At 35.4% G+C, this 21889-nt stretch overlaps 1 protein-coding gene and 1 pseudogene across 3 annotated transcripts in view; both read right to left on the reverse strand.

Annotated features, from left to right (window-relative positions):
- Positions 1 to 673: 673 nt before the first annotated feature.
- LOC128580632 (protein FRA10AC1) overlaps positions 674 to 21889 on the reverse strand; it is a 41092-nt gene continuing 19876 nt past the window's right edge. For all 3 annotated transcript variants that reach the window (XM_053582742.1, XM_053582743.1, XM_053582744.1), the window contains 7 exons: positions 17869 to 17914; positions 15336 to 15449; positions 13922 to 13964; positions 12243 to 12361; positions 7216 to 7254; positions 2767 to 2845; positions 674 to 788 (listed from right to left, as the gene is read on the reverse strand). In XM_053582742.1, the coding sequence (XP_053438717.1) occupies positions 746 to 788; positions 2767 to 2845; positions 7216 to 7254; positions 12243 to 12361; positions 13922 to 13964; positions 15336 to 15449; positions 17869 to 17914 (483 nt within the window). In that variant the 3' untranslated portion in view covers positions 674 to 745. The remainder of the gene's footprint in view (positions 789 to 2766; positions 2846 to 7215; positions 7255 to 12242; positions 12362 to 13921; positions 13965 to 15335; positions 15450 to 17868; positions 17915 to 21889) is intronic.
- On the reverse strand, positions 15347 to 21035 carry LOC128580634 (60S ribosomal protein L17-like; annotated as a pseudogene).

Consider the following 21889-nt stretch of genomic DNA (forward strand, 5'->3'; position numbering starts at 1 on the left):
CAAGTGTCTTCTCAAGATTTTTTTTAAAATACAGCTACAGCTATATACATGTAGTATTATTCAGTTAAATTATCATACTGCATAATCTCTGTTGGGGAGTCAATTTTGTGAACACATGTATTACTTTAGACTACTGCACCTCACTGGCTCCCCGTGGTAATAATTTACTTAATAGTAACTTACCCATACCCCAGGAAGTCAAATTTGATAACAAGCTATCTTAAGTGGTAGGTGAGAAGGAAACAAGAGAAAAGCAAGCAAAAAAATCCTCCAAAACATGAAATTAGTGGTAATGGGAAAGCAGATGCTTAAAAGAAGGATGTCAGTGTATAAGAGGGAAGGAAAAAGGTTAGAGACATACTTAGTTTACTGTATTTTTGTCAGACACCACTAATCCTAATAATTTAAAATAATTGAGGCAAGGGAAGATAAACTCTCACAGGAATCAGTGAAAAAAAACCCTGCAAAATGTAGGAACGATGGAATCTCTGTACAGAATACTGGCTCCATTCTCTGGGAGCTACAGATGAAACAGAATTGTATATAAGCGAACAAAAAGATATATAAGGGACAAGGAAAAGTGTCTCTAATAGAATTAATGAACTTCTAAAGCATGTAACACCTGAGAATACCTGGATTTTTATTTCCAAAGACAAACCACTCAAGCTGCACCTCGTAGGAAAAACTTTAATGAAGTTTCAAAATGTACTTTCACATGAAAGAATATTGACTTCTCTCTTCCATTTCACAGGAACAAATCCTGAAAATACTCATCAAATTCTTCTTCCCTATTTAAAAGAAAAAGTATGTATTTTGAATAAAAATCTAGAGTAAAAAAATTAGTAACACATTATATGAGATTAATTACTTTAGACATAATTGGCTGATTCTTCTATTTATCAATATAGTTCTGAGAGTCAGCTATCAATTAATTCTTATTTTCTCAAATAATAACTACTCCCAAATTGATTAAAATTAAAATATTTTGTATAATGGCACTCCTAAAGTTATTACTTAAGATTTTGCATTGAAGTACTTTGTGAAATGTCATTGTTTTTCTTTACTTTTTTGGTTTACATTATACCTTCTTTCATTCCCATTTCACTCCAATGTACTTAAGAAATAAATAGGGTGGCGCCTGTGGCTCAAAGGAGTAGGGCACCAGCCCTATATACTAGAGGTGGCAGGTTCAAACCCAGCCCTGGCCAACAAAAACAAAAACAAACAAACAAAAAAACTGCCAAGAAAAGAAAAGAAATAAATAAAATAGAAGCTATTTTTAAGGAAAAATACAAGTCTTACTCCCAGAAATGGGAAAAATATACTTTGGCTACAGTTTTTTATTACTCTGAAAATAGTAAATATACTATGTATTAGTAGCAGTAAAGATTATATCCAAAATAAAGAATCGAATTCTTTGAAAGGAGAATTAGATTATAACATATCAAAATTCTATGAAAATTGTAAAGTACTAAAACAATGTTAGATCCAGGAGCCAGAGTGATATAATGACATGGGTTGTCAAGTTAGGCGGTGTTAAGTCCTAGCTCAGTCACTAGTATTAGTTGTGTGAGCAAGTTACTTAACTTCTCTGAACTCTATTTCCTTATCTGTAAAATGAAGATAATTATATTCCCTTACAGAATTATTATGAGAATTAAATGAATGCAATTGTTCTTCTTTCTTTTAGGCACAAGGAATCAAGCTGGATAGTAAAAACCGGCCTATTCTGTAGAGCAGACTCATAGAATTGACTCTATGTCCTATTTTGTCATTCTCAGCTATAAAGATTTTCAAGGGGAAGTACTCAATAAGTGGCTGGGAATTTAGTTATTAATATAGTTTAAATTGGACAGCAATATTTTTTTTTGCAACAATAGCTTTTTTATAATCCAACCTATAATAAACCCCAGGAGAAAAAAGAGCTCAAGGAAAAAGAGAAAAAGTAATCTTGCTTTAAAAAAAACAAAACAAACAAACAAAAAAAAAACCACCGCTCCAATGCACCCAAAATTCTATTACACTGCGGTCATATAATTAGTGAAATGCTTTATAATCAGTCTAAATTGATGAGTTATAATTGATTCAACAGGTCTATTTCTCTTATGGATCATATACCTAGGGACCAACAAAGTGAGATAAAAATTTACTGACACTTACTCTATTTATAGGTATTGTACCAGAGGTTTACTTTCTTTATTTAATCTCCACCATAAACTCTTATAGGGTATTATTTTATCCCCTTTTAGTAGAGAATTTCAAGTGGTGAACATTCCAGTATATGCCAAGACCTGGTAATTTTCTACCTCCATACCTTAGACAGCACTTCTTCTTCCAGGAAGAGAATAATGAGTGCACTGAGCTGTTTTTTGTGGGTTCAGATGAGTGTTGCATAAATCTATACCTGGCTAAATCAATCTTCAAGGGGCGCCTGTGTATGGATTTATGATAATCACAGTATCATGGAACAGGCTACTCTGGAAGATAGTAAACAATCCTCTCTGAAGAAATCCAAGCAAGGACCACAGGGTCATCTCTGGCTGATGAAAGATTTATTTACCAGGAGGAAGCTGGGGTTACCTGTTTATGACAACAAACTATGGCTGGGAACAAACTCCACGTAACCAGGCCAGGTAGTACTTGGCATTAAACAGACATTCATGATGTTCAATTTTTTCATTCACTGTTATCCTGTTATCAAGAATGGCTGTGGTTATAGCTTCCTGAACTGATTTAAAAGTATTATCTTTTAGTATTAGCACTTACTGTGATTTTTCATCTGTCTCTGGCAGTGGACCCTTCCAAAGTTCAGATTCTGAAGCACTTTCTTCCTCATCAGAATTTCCTGTTCATTTTAAAAGAGATGTTTTAAAAACTGTCTTTTATTTAAAATACATTTTTAACTACTCATCAATACAATTAATTTAACTTCAATTTAGCTTCAACTTTTATGGCTCTCTAGAAATTTTCATTCATTTTCCCAGTTACAATAAATTCTTTTAAAAAATAAATAAGCTAGGAGATACCAAAGAATCTCAGCAAAAAGGCCAAGGATTTAAAGTCTCCTGAGAAACGTCTATAAATTACCCTGAATTAAATTAGCAATCCCAATATTAACTCTTATAAGGGAATTATCTCTTGCAATATATAGTTGTCTTTGATTTAGTTTCTTTTTTCCTGATTATACAAAAGACGTGCAAGTTCATATTTTTATAAAGAACATGTTTACATTAGGATCAATACCCCAAGAACTGAGCTAGTGTATGAGATAAGCTAGTTAAATGTTAAAAAATTAGTGCTGAATGCATAACTGGAAGAAGACTGTTTCGTGAAAAAAACATTCTTATATGTTATTTGAAATGAAAATCAAGTAAACCTTCTTCTTGAGGAAAATCTGGCATTATAAAACAGTTTAAAACTGGCTCAGCACCCGTAGCACAGTGGTTAAGGCACCGGCCACATGCACCGAGGCTGGTAGTAGGTTCGAATCCAGCTCAGGCCAGCTAAATAACAATGACAACTACAACCAAAAAAAAAAGCAACCAAATAGATGGGCATTGTGGCAGGCACCTATAGTGTCCCAGCTACTTGAGGCAAGAGAATCACTTAAGCCCAAGAGTTTGAGGTTGCTGTGAGCTGTGACGCCACGGTACTCTACCGAGGGTGACATAGTGACACTCTGTCTCCAAAAAAACCAGTTTCAAACACATGTCCTTTGACCAGCTTTGCTGCTTTTAAGAATTTGATTATTGGGATAAAAAAATCATCTCAGAAATATAGGCACAAAGATGCACACTGTATACTAACAGTAAGAAAAGAAAACATACTAATCTCCACCAATTAGGGATTAAAGATTGGCTAAACAAGTAACATACAGCAGTTAAAAATCCTTAGCATTTCTGTATATATTGCCATGGGAAAATGTCCATTCTATATCAAATTTTTTAAAAGTTATAGAAAGTATGCAAAGTATAATCTGATTTATGTTAAAAACATTATATATAGGTTATGTACGTATATATAAATGTATATATGTATTGTAAATTTGTAAGGACCAACCAAACTTAATAGTAATAGATATTACTGGTGGACCTGGAATACTTCTACTTTATATTTTAAACATTTCCAAATTATTTGTATTTTAAACAATGAGCATGTATAACCTTCAAAATCAGTATAACCTTCAAAAACAATAAAGATACTTTCATTATAAAAACAGCAAAACAGGGCGGCGCCTGTGGCTCAGTTGGTAAGGTGCCAGCCCCATATACCGAGGGTGGCAGGTTCAAACCCGGCCCTGGCCAAACTGCAACCAAAAAATAGCCGGGCGTTGTGGCGGGCGCCTGTAGTCCCAGCTACTCGGGAGGCTGAGGCAAGAGAATCGCTTAAGCCCAGGAGTTGGAGGTTGCTGTGAGCTGTGGGAAGTACTCTTGGGAGTACTACCAAGGGCCATAAAGTGAGACTCTGTCTCTACAAAAAAAAAAAAAAAACAGCAAAACAGATATGTTTCAGATGAATCATATTAGTCAACTACAAATTACGAAATACCAAAAAACATATTATCAAATAATAATGTTATATTCTGCAAAGTAATTACATTAGCCAAAAATTATTCCCCAATAAAGACATTAATCTAAAACAGAACTGACACAGATGTGGCCTGTCAATACAGAATGTCCCCTAGTTAAACACCACACAAAAATAAAACAGCATTGATTGGCCACAGTGGTGCTAGCCTTTTACCTGTTGGACTTTGATCTTTGAATCAACATGTATGTCTGAACTTTAGTCCTAACTGAATCCATTCTGGAACCAATTCTGACAAAAATGGCAAAAAAGGGGTGGGTGGGGGAAGAGTGTTTTGTATTTTTCATGATCAACATACAAATTATGATAAAATTATGAAGTCTTGGGAACAAGATTCCTGATCAATGACAGCCATTAAGAGAACTGCCAGTGTCTCAAATAGATGTGAGAAAAGAAGAATAAAAGTCCTTTAGCTTTATTTTTATAAAAACTCACTAATATGAGATAAAGAAAAAACATAAAAACTAATTAGGCCTAATAAAGTTATTACTTTGGTGATACTCTGCTAATGATATCAGAGAACAGAACCTAAAATGGCCTTTAAAAAGCAGGCAGCTGATTTCAAAAGGTCTTATAACCACTGTTGTCTTGCTCCCTCCCAAAAGTACTTCCCACGTGTCAGCTTTCCTATGCTGGTTTTCTAATACAAATAAATTTTATGTAAAAAAATCTAATCAGTTTAGAATAACATTATAAAATAATGCTCTTTGAATGAGTACCCACTAAAGTGGCCAAATATCCTTAGAAAATTAAGTCTAAGAGACTGAACTAAATGAACTTCAACATCCCTTCAACTACATGGATCTACAGTATCCTGGTTCCCTGAGGGCGACAGCCACTACAAATTATTGCTATGATGACTGTTACAACCTGCCAGAGGTAGGAGGGTAGTAAGGAAATAGCAATTGGTACAGGTAATACAAAAGGATGCTCCTAGCATGAGTATCAAATCTATGCAGCTACGATAGCAAGTGGGGATCAGAATTTAAGTCACTGACTCTGTGTTAGAACTGGAACCTGAAGGTCATTTAATCCAATCCTCATTCAATGAATGAATCTCTCACTGCAACACCTACAAGAACGAGTGGCTATCCAATCTAGCTTGAACACTATCTCTTGAGGCAGCCTATTCCTCCATTCATTAGTCATAAGTGACAAGTTTTTCCTTAAATTAAGGCAAAAATCTATCTTCAGACAATTTTTATACACAGACTGTAGTTCTGCTAACCAGAGCCACCAAAAGTAAGTCTCCTACATAGTAGCAGCCTTGTGAACACACATACAGTAGTTTCCAGGTCCACCGCCTCACCTCTTCTCTCCCATCCTGTCACTTTTCTCCAAGCTAAACATCTGTAGTTCTCACAACCTTCTTCTTACCACACAAATGCAAGTTCTCTCAACACCTCAGTTGTTCTCTTCTTGACCTGCTTCAAGTTTTCAACGTTCCCTTTAGAGTGCAGTGCATACAACTGCATATGATTTTTTCTATATGCTTTGAATAATGAAAGCAGTCTTATCATCTTAGTTTTTGTGGATTGGTATAGGATGCTTAATACCTTGCCCTACTAAAGTAATGGCAAATGTCTCAAATATTCATAACAAATGCACAAGTCTGGTTTTTTACAAACTTTATTTTTGATCTGGTCAATTCTAGAGAACACAGAATCTGGATAAAGTCTGATTATTTCTCTGATTTAACAATAATAGCTATAGGGCGGCGCCTGTGGCTCAGCGAGTAGGGCGCCGGCCCCATATGCCGAGGGTGGCGGGTTCAAACCCAGCCCTGGCCAAACTGCAACCAAAAAATAGCCGGACATTGTGGCGGGCGCCTGTAGTCCCAGCTGCTCGGGAGGCTGAGGCAAGAGAATCGCGTAAGCCCAAGAGTTAAGAGGTTGCTGTGAGCCGTGTGACGCCACGGCACTCTACCCGAGGGTGGTACAGTGAGACTCTGTCTCCACAAAAAAAAAAAAAAAAAAAAACAATAATAGCTATAGGTTAACAAGGACTTATTCTGGGTCAGGCACATATTTTACATGTATGTTTTCATGTGACATACAATTCAACAAAGTAGGTCTCTTTATACCCATTTTACAGACAGAAGTGAGATACAGATCAAATCATGTAATGTGGATCTGTACATGTATAATGCATTTGCCAAAATTTGAGTATAAAGCATGGACATAGGTAAAACGGTGTAGACTTTAGAATTATAAACTTATGTTGAATTCCAGCCCTGACATTAACCATTTGATGTTGAATGCTTTACTTTTCTGGTTCTCAGAACATCTAGTATATAGCATGGTGACTATGGGTAACAATATAAGTTGTACTTATACTTGAAATTTTCTAAGACAGTAGCAAATCATCAAGTTATACATCTTAAAAAATAAATAATTTTAAAAATTGAGTTTCTTCATTTAAAAATACTATGTAAGTCTTGGTTTTCTCATCTATAAAATTGAAATTTTACATGCCCATAATTAAGATTAAAAAGTCATATATAAAAATAATTCATTTAAAAACAAAAAATAATTTACATTAGAGCAAGATACAATTCATGGGAAACCCAAACTGCAAATACCTAAGTCTACATATTTTTATTAGATAAAGAAATAACTTGATACTTACTATTTACATAATCTTCTGATTTCTTTGAGGATGAATGTCCTAAAAAGGAAATAGCACTGTTTTATTAAGTATCATCTTGGGGTAATATGACAGCTGTAACTATAATCTGAATTCTTCCCAATATTCTACTCTGCTTATAGTCTACAGATAAACACTTTACTGTTTTCTAATCTTTTGTGTTTCTTAACTAAAAGTAATTAAAGTATTATGGGTTTGGGGGGCAAAGATCTATCTAATGCTCTCATATGGCCTGGAATAGCTAGCACAGAACTTAAAAAGTAATGAGCACTTGTTAAAAAATAAAAAAAATCTCATATGGGCAGCACCTGTGGCTCAAAGGAGTAGGGTGCCGGCCCCATATGCCAGAGGTGGTGGGTTCAAACCCAGCCCTGGCCAAAAACTGAAAAAAAAAAAAAAAACTCACACTGCTAAATCATGCACAGATTAACTGTAAAATATGCAATCATTTCTTTTATCTATGGAAACATTTGAAAGCACACATGATTATTTTTCACAATATTTTTTCCAAGGTCATATACAGGTGAGAATTCGTTTTCAGTAACTAATAATAACACATACAATTATGCCAAAAAATGAAATTTTCAGCTTTACAGTGGTCAGCCAGTGAGGGAAACAGAGAAAAGCACTAAAGATTTCAATATAATTAAAAAACATTACCACCGTACAGCCTCCTGTAACAAGAACTCAGGGGAAATATTTCTGAAGGCTGAAAAAGTAAAAATAGGTAATGGAGAATAACAATTCTTTCAACATCCCCACATAGGAGGTCTCATGAGCCTAGACTTCGAACCCCTGGAGCCCAGACAGAGTGTGAGAACTACAAGGTAAAGATGTACACAAGAAATGTATTGTTTTCCTGCCATCCCCTAATATAAGGAACATGATAACCTGCTTCCAAATATCCAAAGGTCCATAGGAAAAACAAACAAACAAAAAAAAACACCACACACACACACACACACACAAACAAGGGGTTAGGCTTATTCTGCAAGCCTAAGGACAAAATCAGAACCAAAGGGAGAAAACTATAGGTTTGGACTAAAGGTTAAGAGAAACTTGATAGCAATTACAACTACTTGAAAATGTAAAGGATCATTTTGGATGGTAAAGAGTTCCTTTTCCCTGTAAGTGCGGAAGTTAAAACAGACCACATGAAATAGAGCAGTGCTTCTTTCAAACATTATTGTTCATGTGCATAACACTGGGAACTTGTTAGATTTGAAGGGGTCTGAGATTGTACATTTCTAGCAAGTTTCCAAGTGACAACAATACAACTGGCCAAAGAACTATACTTTGAAAAGCAAATCTAGAATATCTTCTCAGTAGTGTTTCTAGAACTGATCTCTGATGTTCCTTTTGACTTTGAGAAACGGTGGCTGACTTCACTGATTCACTCACCAATCTAACATTTGAGTGCCTATTATGGAGAACAAGCACTGTATTAAGAATTGAAGATAATGAATTAAATATGGCACACAGTCTCTTCTCTCAAAGAAAATAAACCAAACTATTCCAAAGGTACTATGTATTTTTAAAGGAGGAGTGCAAGGTGCTATTGGAATGTATAACAGAGACCTAATCGTCTTTGGAGAAATGGAGTCAAGGGTGTCAGGAAGGGCCTTCCCAAGAAACTGAGCTAAGCTGAAGCCTGAAGGATGCAGTGGCCACTGGGAAAGAGGAAATGGAGAGAAGGGGAAGATCTTGAACGTTCTGCCAAGACAGGCTACTTGAGTAACCTGTTCTGGCCAAAGTCCTCAGTCAAGCCATTGATCTTTCTTACTTTTTTCTATCCATTTGTTCAGCCATCTAGCTGTCCATCATCTATTACTTATTTAACATTTTCTGTGGTGGCAACTTGAAGCTATGGGAGCACACAGGGAGAAAAGAAAGAAATTAGAGAAGTCTTGGGAAGAGCCTGGAGGAACTCCAGCACCTAAGGGTAAGGCTAAAGAAGAACTGCCACCAGAAGGTGAGGAGAAGCCAGAAAGAGGAAAAACATCCAGGAGCAGTATTAACAGTCCAAATACAGCTGAGATGTTAAGCCTTTATTACTATTCAAATCTGGTCCAAATCAAAGTGGTCGAGAAAGAAAGAAGCACATTACAACCAAGCCAGTTCCAGATAACTCTAGGTAAGAAGTCACTAAAGAGTTCCACAAACAAAACAAAATTTTATTTTGTTTTATATCACAGAAGTTGGGAAAAAAGCTATTCTAGAGACTGCTCTCAAAATTACTCTGACTAGAGAATAAACAAGAAAGAGATGCCTCAATTCCACTCTACTTTGGTTTTCCATTCCTGAAGTTACCCTGAAACAATCTTTAAAGTCTTTCATTCTTTATTATTTATGATGAATACGAGCTAGTGGGGTGCTAGTGACACAGCAATGAACAAAGCAGGCAGAATCCCTGCCTCCCTTGGACTTTCATTGTCATATTTGTAATGAAGGAAGTCCCTGGGGCTGTGACAGCATTACAAATCAGAGTCCTTATTTAGATTCAAGGTGGGGGATTAAAAAAAGGATCCCTAGGAAGTGGCATTTAAACTTAGACCCAAAGAAGAGTTGACATGGGAGTGGGGATGCTAGGAAGAAAAAAAGCATCATTCATAAAGCATGGCATTTTCTAGAAACTCAAAAGCTATGTGGGTGGAGTGTGAAAATGGGATACAGAGTGGTGGGGAAAAAAGCCTTGTAAGGTGGGGGGAGCCAGATCATATACCTTTTGGCTTTAGTTCAGGATTTAGGTTATAACCCTAGGTACAAAAGGAAACCACTAGGTTATATAAGAGAATGAATTAAAGGTAACGGAGATGGGATGGCAAGACAGTAGGAAAACACAGTAAGGAGACTAGAGTAGCTGAGATGAGAAAATATGGAGGGTTTTAGCAGGGTGGAGAGAACTTGAGAAATATTTATGATGGGGATGAAACTATGAGAATTTAATGACAAACATAAATAATGAGGGGAAAGAAAATATCAAGGGCAATCCCAGATTCTAGTATTAGTTTTTAGGTCAACATAGCTGTCATCTACTAAAATATGGAACACTCAAGCAAAAATTTCTACAAAGATCACACGCATATGCATGCATAATCTGAAGGGTCCAACCTCATCCCTGATCTGAGTATCCAGCTATTAATCCTGTTTGAAGAGTAATGAATAACCTTTCACACAGTAGAGATTAGATCTTCTTTAACTTAAAATGTGCAGTAATTAACATGGCAACACAGTTATGATATGGATATGACATTATATAATATGACAATATAACAAAATTCCCAAATGATACATTCCAATTTTATACTAGCATATAAGGATAAATAAATTTTAAAAACTCAAATAAGATTTTCACTTTTTTTTTTTTTTTTTTGAGATAGAGTCTCACTTTGTCGCCCTTGGTAGAGTGCCGTAGTGTCACAGCTCACAGCAACTTCAAACTCTTGGGCTTAAGCGATTCTCTTTGTCTCAGCCTCCCAAGTAGCTGGGACTACAGGCGCCCAACCCAGCGCCCAGCAACTTTTTGGTTGTAGTTGTCATGGTTGTTTGTAGGCCCAGGCCGGATTCGAATCCACCAGCTCCGGTGTATGTGGCTGGCGCCCTAGCTGATGAGCTACAAGTGCTGAGTCACGATTTTCACATTTAGTAGTTAAAATTTACCTTAGAGTGAAAATGATTAAGATAGAGACAAAAGGCCATTCTGCTTCAAATGCCATCTCTCAATAAACAACAGAGTAACAGTATCTTTCTCTTACCATCTATCCTTTTTACCAAGTCTAAAACTTGGTGATATTACATACTTAAATATTTTAACTCTGTCTACATAAGGAATATATCATGATATCCAAGAAGAAAAAAATACAAGAACGCAACATATCTAATGATCTTCATAGCTGGAGCAAGAGAGCCCTCTCCTGTCCAACTATTATATAACATTGCTTGAATCTAATTCAATTAAGTACCCAGTTTAAGTCTAATTCACTATAAATTAAAGTCAATTTGACTTTATTATGGGCTAAAAAAGCAACTAGAATAACCTTCAAAATATCTAATTATGTGCCAGATACTAGACAAACTGCTTAATGAATTATCTCATTTCAATTTCTGAATAATTGCAGGCGTCAAACTTTTTATACAGGGGACTAGTTCACTGTCCCTCAAACCGCTGGAGGGTCAGACTATAGTTTAAAAAAAAAACAACCATGAACAAATTCCTATGCACACTGCACATATCTTATTTTGAAGTAAAAAAAAAAAAAAAACGGGAACAAATACAATCACACCGCCTCACGTGGCCTGCAGGCCGCAGTTTGAAGACCCCTGCTTTAAGGTATGTACTATTATCGTGACCATTTTATGCACAAAGAAATTGAGGCTTAGAGTAAGGACCATTGAGGAAAAAGTAAGCAGCTGATGAACAAATTTAAATTTAGTAATTATTTACTAAGTGATGTGCATAGCACCATGCCTGCCTCTGAGGACACTGATATTGCCAAACTTAATTTCAAGAAGCTCATAAACTTGTACAAAAAAAGAATAAAAGACCACAGAGAACATTATAACCAAAATCATAGTGTTAGAATTTTATACTGACTTAGACTGTTTTATAGACTTCAAAGTGCCTTTCACTTTCTTATTTAATCCTCCACAATAAATTTGACAGCATGGAGGCCAGGTATTCACATTACTCCCATGTGCATGACAGAAATAAAACTCAAGAAGTTCAGTGACTTATCCAAGGTACAAAGTCTGTAGGTGACAAAACCAGGAAATTAGAATGCTGTTTGCAATAATACACGATCTGCAAAAATAAATGAATCAGAATCAACCCTGTTCTAAAAATTCTTGTACATCACTATAAATTCATATCTAAATTCTGCACCAGCTTCAACTACCATAAAACAAAATTCTAAATGCAATCACCAAGTAAACGATACATTTGAGATATGACAGATAATAATTCATGTTCAGAAATGTGAATAGATACCATTATCTTAATTTACTTTTACCTTTATCCTTTTTCTTGGTGGCCTCTTCTGTGGAAGATAATCCGGATTTTTTATGTGATGACTCTTCACAGTCTCTTTTGCTTTTGTCCTTTCTTTTTTTTGACTTGATTTCTTTTCTCCTTTACATTAAACAATATAAACTTAAGTTTTTCAATGAAACTTTACAAAATATAAAAACTAATTAACAATAAAAAAGATAAAATATTTTAAAAATGTAATTTACTTTAAAGACCTTAAAATGGGTCTAAAATATATTTTAAATTACTATATATTAAGACCATTCAGTAAGGTAATGAAGGCTAAACACTCTGAGACAAAGTATTATTTTTTATACTTTATAAGTTCTGTATGCAACCTTAGTAAATATGAATCATAGTTTTACTTATTTCCTCCTTTATATATTCTATCATTTAGCCATTTAAAACAAAATTACAAAAATAAATTTCACCTCCTTCCACATAAGTCATATTCACCTACATGCTGAATAAGTATGAACATGAAGAAACTGCTGTAACAGCTCTAAATCACCAGTAATTAGAAATTTCTTCTCTTAAGAATAAAGGAATATAGTACAAATAAAATGAAGATGAAGGGGCTTATTATTAATTCATGTATCAACTTCAGAGAATTTATATTTTTACTGCTTCAGCCTTATCTCTTCTAGGCAAGGTTTACAAAGTTGCCAGTAACATGGTTGGCAAGCAATTAATTATAATCGGTTAAAAAAAAGAAATACTAAATAGGAAAAGGTGATAATGCTAAAATTAGACTGGCAAGGAAGAGAGACAAAGAAAAGGATTTTTTTCAAAAACTCCTTTGACAAATTTTCCAAATTAAGGTACATATACCAAGTGCTATAATACTACGTACTACCTAAGACAGTAATCGCTTTTGCCTCTTTCATAAGAATCATTTCAATTTTGAAATGAAGTTCCAAAGTCAAGGTCAAAAAACATCTGTGTCACTGATGGAAAGGAGAAAGAGAAGTTGATACTTTTCAAGTAATCTAAAAAATCCTGCTAATTTTAAGAAATAAAAAATTATTACTTAACATTTTTAACAGCTAAAATGCTACAAAGGTATATATAATAAAGCTATTTTAAAAATTAATATGCTTATGTATGTATCTTATAAAGTTGCAAAATCTGAACTATTCAGGACACGAAAGCTGACCACCACACCTGCAAGTCACGCAGATTTGGTCTGAATGTCTTCAACATCAGGACTATGCGTGGCTTACCACACGCCAGGCACTACGGCAAGCACTTCACATGCACTTTCATTTACTCTCCACAATAATCTTAGTATCCTCATTTTTACAGATAAAACTGAGTCTTCAGAGGCTAAGCAGCTCACCCACGAAAAAGCCTACATAGGTGGAGTAGCCTAGAAAAGTGGCCAAGTCTGATTTCAAAGCCCATGATCTTATATATACTCCACATTGCAGGACACTATTGCTAGGGCAGACATATATTTAAAATCAGACTCCTTCCATTCAATAGGAGTCTGATTTTAATATCTGAAATGAGTATAGTGGTCATACAATAATGTCTGGTTTTCTATACACTCAACTAATTCAACTACAACCACCCAATCTACATTTAGACACTATGTACAAGCAAATTACTACATCTAAAATTACTAAACATTAAGAATGGCATTTTAAGAGTTAATATTACCTGTGATGAAAATTTAATTTAAAGGAACATTCCTGGCATAATCCTAAAAAAAAAAAAAAGACACCATTGAATTGCTAAACTTGAGTAACTACACTGTTACTCTACTTTTAATATCATACATTTTCTCTTTAAATTCCTTTACTATAAGAGGGAAAACAAGTAACCTGAACAAAACCATCTTGATTGTCACCACCTCAAAAAATGCATACATATATATAATAAAAATATTAGAATGCTTGAGGAATTGAAATATTCTAAATACTTTAGAACAATGTCATCAACTCTAAAAACAGTGATCCATAGGCAGCATTAATGTGTATCTCACATTAAAGACATCTAATAATAATGTGGGTATAATCATTTCCTCCGAAGTGTTCAAAGAACTGTCAAATAGAAAGGAGCTTCTCAACAAGTTCCAAAATTATGGCCTCTTCTTTTGTCTTAATCTCAAACCGCACTGGCTGAATTTTCTTCATAAGCACTTCAGAAGGAAGTTGTCCTGACATGTGTAAGTGGCATGTGGGGACATTCTTGAGTGGGCAGAAGTGGCAGAATAGGCAGAAAACTCTGGGTCATATTTACTCTGAATGCAGAGTAGGCTACAGAGGAGCAGATGACACATGAAGACTAGTGGGAATGACAGATTCTACAACATGCATATTAAGGGAAACTGCTGTATTCTGAAGTTTAAAGACTGAAATCAAGAATAATTATGCCTCCTAAAATGTTTCTTTTTTGGCACTGTGAAAAAGAGTGAATTTATTTATTACTCATACCACAACAATAAAATAATACTAATGTTGAGATTTTACATTGCCTTTTCTGATACTCTCTTTGCCAAGTAACTTGAGTGACATTTTCAAGTTAATAGCAACAGATCTTCATACTACACATTACCAGTTTACATTTTTTTTTTTTTGAGACAGTGTCTCACTTTTGTTGCCCCCTTGTAGAGTACCCTGGTATCATGAAGCTTACACCAACCTCAGACTTTTGGCCTCAAGCTATTCTCTTGCCTCAGCCTCCCAACTAGCCCGGACGACAGGTGCCTGCCATAACAACCAGCTATTTTTAGAGGTGGGGTCTTGCTCTGTCTCAAACTTGTCAGCTTAGGCGATCTGCCCATCTCGGCCTCCCCGAGTGCTGGGATTACAGGTGTGAGCCACCATGCCCAGCCACCAGTTTACATTTGACATTAGAATTGTTTTACCAAAATGTCATTCATAATGCTAAGAATATAAACATTTTAGGCTCATGGTTCTTTGAGACTTTGAGGAGATCTGAGGAAAAAGGGCACTTCCAGGAAGATAAGTTAAAACTTTTAATTGAATTTTAAATAGTCTATGTATTTTTAAATCTAAATTAAAGACAAACTTGGAGAAATCAATCATATACTCCGTCAAAGTCAACTTACTTAATTTAACAAGTGCATTTCTCTTTTCACCATGCTCAATATAACCAAAATTAACTTCCCAACTCTTTAAGCCCTCTTTTTCATCACAACATTTATTTCCACAGAAAAACTGACCTGCAACAAGGAAAGAAACATTAGCAATGGTAGTTGGTGATAACATACATCTATATAACCAAGTATCATCTCTAACATTTATGTTTAAAATACATAAATTCTTAGCTATATAAAGTCAGCATTAAAAAAAACAACTAAGGGAGGCGCCTGTGGCTCAAAGGAATAGGGCGCCAGCCCCATATACCGGAGGTGGCGGGTTCAAACCCAGCCCCAGCCAAAAATTGCAAAAATAATAATAATAATAAAATAAAAATTAAAAAACAACTACAGTATGCTCCACACATCTATATACAAACGAGTATCAAATCAAAGAGGTGAACTGCTACAAGAAAATCAGTCACAAAATTTTTGCTTGACAGACTTTATATTTGGATACAGAGCTTTAGTGGCTCCTTATTAGGGAATCTTATACGCTGGAAAGTGAGAGTAACAGTACACACTAACAGCTCCCCCAAATAAATGAATTTTCCAAAGCACCAGCACTTATATCTGGATGAATTCTTCCAATATTTACTGGTAATAAAACTTTAATATTTTAAAGTATTAACATAAAAATATTTATTTTAAATACTCGCATAAATGGACATTGAAAACACATTTTAAGATTCTAGCACTTTGAGGTAAGGTATAATAAGCAAAGATAATACTCTCCATTTGTGAATTACCTGACACTAACGTTAATATCGCATTACCACATCAACTATATATTAAAACTTCCCCCAAAAGGATTAATAATGATGAACCAAAAGAGAAACTACTAATAATTATTTACTCTGGCAGAAAAAGATAAGATTAAACTTTCATTAGTATAAACAAAAACAAATTTTTGTCACAATAATTTGCACACAAAGCAAATCTGAAACCAGAAAATCCTTTTCATAAAAACATAAGAAATTATTCAAATGAATTCAGAAAATTATCCAAAAGGCTGACTTTTAAATCAGCTCTTTTTACTCCTTGCAAATAAGTACTTTATTAAATTTATATATTTAGTTATAGCTTTGTTATTAAAAATCAATAAAATTATAACTTTATAAGAGAAATCACATTAGTATCTTTATCAGCCCTCCTCAACTAGTCCTCCATTCAGTTATATGAATTTCAGTTACCAATTTTTTAAAAGGTAGCATTCTAAACTTACCTGAAAATACCATTTGAATAAAAGTAAAAAATTTTTAAAGTATGATAGAATTTCTAGGATTTTTTATTTTTTTACATAAAATATAAACTAAAATCTAACCCTAACAAAAGTTAAAAATAGCTTTATATTTATAACTTTATCTTCTCCTCTAAAGTGCTTTCATGGGCTGATCCCTTTATTATTATAGGAAAAAACCCTATTGTTTAGTTTTATTTTGTTACATATTTGACACCTGACATAAAACATATCCAATTTATGGAAGATGAATATGAGATACACTGATAGCATAAATATTTAACCATTTAAAAATGACCTCTGTTTTCAGTTTAAAACACTTTTTGAAGTTTTAAAATTATTTCTGAAATGTTACTATATAGTTTTCAGAAATATTAACACTGCAAATGCAATTATTCAGTAAAGAGCTAATTTTGTAACATGAAACACTATAGAGATTTATAATTTTCAGAAACAATTATGAATAGATTATAAAAATGCATACAAAAGAATTTACTGATTACCTACGAAATGTTTGGTCTCTTGCTGTTAAGACTAAATACTTGGGCTTAATCCCCCTCAGAATGAGAATTAGCATGTCTGGAAGTTCTGTTGGGTTCCAATTGACATTTAATTTCTACTTTCAATATAATGGATTTGGCCAAAATATAATAATGCCAACTCATTATTCCAAAAATTGATTTTAAAAAAAGGAAAAGAATCAAGCATTCATTTGTGGAAAGTTTTCTTGCTATGAAATCTTCAACTCTTTAAGCATTCTCTGCATATCCTCAATTCAAAGTTCTAAAGGCAATTTTTTTTTGGAGGTAGGGTCTCACTCTGTTGCCTGGGCTACAGTGCTGTGATAGCTCACAGGAACCTCAAACTCCTGGGCTAAGGCAACTCTCCTGCCTCAGCATCCTGAGTATCTGGGGCTGCAGGTGCAAGTCACTACACCCAGCTGATTATTCTGTTTTTTTTTTAAAGATGAGTTCTTGCTCTTGCACAGGCTGGTCTGGAACTTTTGGCCTCAAGTAATCCTCCAGACTCAGCCTCAGATTACAGGTACGGGCCACTGTAGCTGGCCTCTAAAGGTAAAATCTAAAGGTAAAAAATCATGGAAGCATTACATTCTGACCTTGGCTAATAACGTATCATGAATCCATCTGAAACTTAGATAATCATATATCGTACATGTTAGGAATAGTCTTACCCAATGACTTCAATAACATAACAAAGTAAGCTGTATCATATTAAAAAGTAAAACTTTACAGAAAGAATTACCTTTTCCCGAAATTACTTCTTTTTCTATTCGCCACCTAAATCCAAACTGATTTAAAAAAAAAATTATACTTACACCAAAGTAAATTTAAATATTACATTTAAATTATATATACATCTAAACATGGAATCAATAACAGCAACATTTGCCAACCTAAAAAATAAATGTAATTCCCATCATGACAGCTTCTTATTTTATAGGACTCTATGTATTTGAAAACACACTGAACAATTACCAACTTAACCTGTTAAGGACAACCTTTTTTAGTTTTAAAATACCTTAAAAGGCATAGTTGCCAAGCTGCAAGATACCTCAGTTAATAAATAATATATCCTGTCCCCCCATCTTCCCTTCTCTCACTCCCTGCTGTCTGCTCCCCTCTCTTTTACTCATCTCTTCCCCCACTCTCTTCCCTCTAATATAAAATAAACTTATACTTTTATATTCTAAAAAAAATAGTAATAATACATCCTATTCTATGACACTGACTAGAAAATTTTAAAAAGGTTATATAGGTAAAGACAAAGTAGATTATTAGTATAATCTAGTGCAAAAAAGTACACTATTTAAGACTCAGGTTTAGGTTTACTTTTTTTTTTTTTTGAGACAGAGCCTCAAGCTGTCACCCTGGGTAGAGTGCCGTGGCATCACAGCTCACAGCAACCTCCAGCTCTTAGGCTCAAGCGATTCTCCTGCCTCAGCCTCCCAAGTAGCTGGGTCTATAGGTGCCCACCACAACACCAGGCTACTTTTTGGTTGCAGCCGTCATTGTTGTTTGGTGGGCCCGGGCTGGATTCGAACCCACCAGCTCAGGTGTATGTGGCTGGTGCCTTAGCCGCTAAGCTGGATTCAAACCCGCCAGCTCAGGTGTATGTGGCTGGCGCCTTAGCCACTTGAGCCACAGGCATCTAGGTTTACATTTTAACTCTACCATTTCACGGCTATACAGTACTGAGCAAATTATATGATCTCTTCTTGCCTCAGTTTCCTCATAGGTAAAGTACAGATATAAGTACCTACTTCGAGTAAAGAGATTAAAATGAGATAATACAAGTATATATAAAGCATTCAGTAGTAAACAGCAGTTCATACGTTAACAAACTATGGCACACAGGTCTGTTCTTTGTTTTTATAAAGTTTTATTAGAACATAAATACATCTATTCACTTATGTATGTCTACTTTCTCTACTTTTTTTTGTTTTCCTGTGCCTTAAGTTTTTATTTCTTCAGTTTCTTCTGGGGTATCTTTTTCTTCTGTGCTTCCTCTTCTTGTTTGGGAACAATTTGTTCCTTTCCAGTAAGGATCATCTGGATGTGGCAGGGGGAGCTCATGTATGGGTTAATGTGACCATGAGCTCTGTTAAGTTCAGCAACGCATCTTGGGGGCTTTGTTCATTTGGATATGCTCAACAAACAGAGAATCTACATCTAAACCCTTAAGTACAGCCTTACTCTCTGCATTTTTAAGCATGTGCAGCAAAAATTCAGCACTCTTTTTGGGCCACCGACCCTGTGTCCAGCCCCACTGTTTGGCCTGGGCACACCTACCAGCTCCACCATTGTATCCTCAGAATGGTACATTGTTTCTTTAAAGTAACATTCTTCAGGTAGTTGGTGGCTTTTTGTATATGCATACCCTTGATGGCCTGGGCAGTTTCACACGTGTTCTTAAAGTGAACACGAAGATTTGAGCCTCTTGACTTGCATAGCTGTGGAGTTTTCTGGGTCAAGTGAATAGTGAACCATTTTTAGAGATCACCTCAGGACACTTAAGGGAAGAGCCACTCTCTCTACTTTTACTCTCCAACAGTAGGGTTCAATAGCTGTGACAGATGCCATTTTGTCAGCAAAGCTGAAAATAATTATTATCTGTCCGTTGACCAAAGAAAAAAACCTTGGTTAACCCCTATAGTAAATGCCCAGTAAGTACTATTTTTTACTTGTGATTACTATGATCTCCTCCGGCTCACTTAGGATATAAGTAGCTATTTCCCATATTCTAAAACAGATCACAGGGTTCAGTAGTAAAAAAGCCACTCCTCTGATGTCATCAACCTAACCTGAGAAGTCTCTCACTGATAGAAAATCTAACATTACTCAGGCTTCTATCAATAGCAAAGTTTGGCCCAGAGACAGAAGAAGAAAGAGAGTAGCAGGATCAGCCTGGAGCCCTCAAGTGAAAAGTTATTAAGCTTCTATTCATACTTCTACATACAACTTTGTTACTTGGCTAAGAATGATTTGTCTCCACTGCTTTATAAGACCTTTCACATTTGTATGCTAACTTACCATAGTTTTGATAAAGAGATTAGTTTTCTATTTTTCTTTTTTAATAAATTTTATTTATTTACTTACAACAGAGCCTCAAGCTATTGCCCTGGGTAGAGTACTGTGGCATCACAGCTCACAGCAACCTCCAACTCCTGGGCTTAAGTGATTCTCCTGCCTCAGCCTTCTGAGTAGCTGGGACTATAGGCACTTGCCACAATGCCCGGCTATTTTTTGGTTGTAGTTGTCATTGTTATTTGGTGGGCCCAGGCTAGATTCAAACCCACCAGCTCTGGTGTATGTGGCTGGTGCCTTAGCTGCTTGAGCTACAAGTGCTAAGCCTAGTTTTCTATTTTTCTATTCAGTTTGATGTAATGGTTAAAAGCTCAGCTCTCCAGAAATTGTGCTTTTTATTTTTTTTCAATTTGAGTGAGCTGGAAACTAATAGCCACAAAAACCCTGAATATAGATGTTCACAGTAGCTTTATTCCTAACTGCCAAAACCTGGAAGCAACTAAGATGTCCTTCATCAAATGAAAGGATAAATAAACTGCCGTACATCCAGACAATGAAATATTACTCAGTGCTAAAAGAATATGGGGTATCAAACCATGAAAAGATAAGGAGAGACCTTAAATGCATATTACTAACTGAAAGAAGCCAATCTGAAAAAGCTACATACTATGTGATTTCAACTATGAGATATTCTGGAAAAGGCAAAACCAGAGACAATAAGAACGTCAATCGTGGGCGGTGCCTGTGGCTCAATGAGTAGGGCGCTGGCCCCATATGCCAAGGGTGGCGGGTTCAAACCCAACCCTGGCCAAACTGCAACAAAAAAATAGCCGGGCTTTGTGGCGGGTGCCTGTAGTCCCAGCTGCTCGGGAGGCTGAGGCAAGAGAATCGCGTAAGCCCAAGAGTTAGAGGTTGCTGTGAGCCGTGTGACGCCACGGCACTCTACCCGAGGGCGGTACAGTGAGCCTCTTGTCTCTACAAAAAAAAAAAGAACGTCAATCGTTGTCAGGGATCAGAGAAGAGAAAGGGATGACAGGCACAATTTTTAGGGCAAACTATTCTCTATGATACTACAATGGTGGATACATACCATTACACACTTGTTAAAACCAGTAGAAGTATGTACAATATTGAGAGTGAACCCTAATGTAAACAATGGACTTTGAGTGATAATGATGTGTCAGTGTAGGTGCAATTGTAACAAATGTTCCACCAAGGTGGGGAATGCTGATAGTAGGTGAGGCAGAGAGTATGGGGTATATGGGAACTCTGTACTTTCTGATTAATTTTGCTGTGAACCTAAAAATGCTGTAAAAAATAAAGTCTATTTAAAATAAAACAAAAACCAAAGAAACACAGCTCTAGAATCAGGCAGATCTGTAGCCAATTCGAGAAGCTCTGCCATTCATTAACTAGCTCTGCAACCCTGGTAAAATTACTTCTCTATTTCCTCTTTATAAAGGAAAGGGGGTATAAAAATGGGAACAGTAACAACCTTAATCTCATAGAATTGTTGTATTGAGAGGATTTACATAAAGTGTTCAATGCCTAGTTTAAATTCAGTATTTTTTATCATCTCTTATTTGAATTTGGACATTTTCTATTTTGAAATGCAAATGAGCGGCTCAAAATATTTCAAAATATTCTGATTAAAATCCATTGAAAATAAAATTCTCTAAGTCTAGGAAAAAAAGAAAGAATTTCAAAATAACTTTAAACCTATATATGTATGTGGAGAT

The sequence above is a fragment of the Nycticebus coucang genome, chromosome 3 (assembly GCF_027406575.1).
Source record: "Nycticebus coucang isolate mNycCou1 chromosome 3, mNycCou1.pri, whole genome shotgun sequence".
Taxonomy (NCBI): Eukaryota; Metazoa; Chordata; class Mammalia; order Primates; family Lorisidae; genus Nycticebus; species Nycticebus coucang.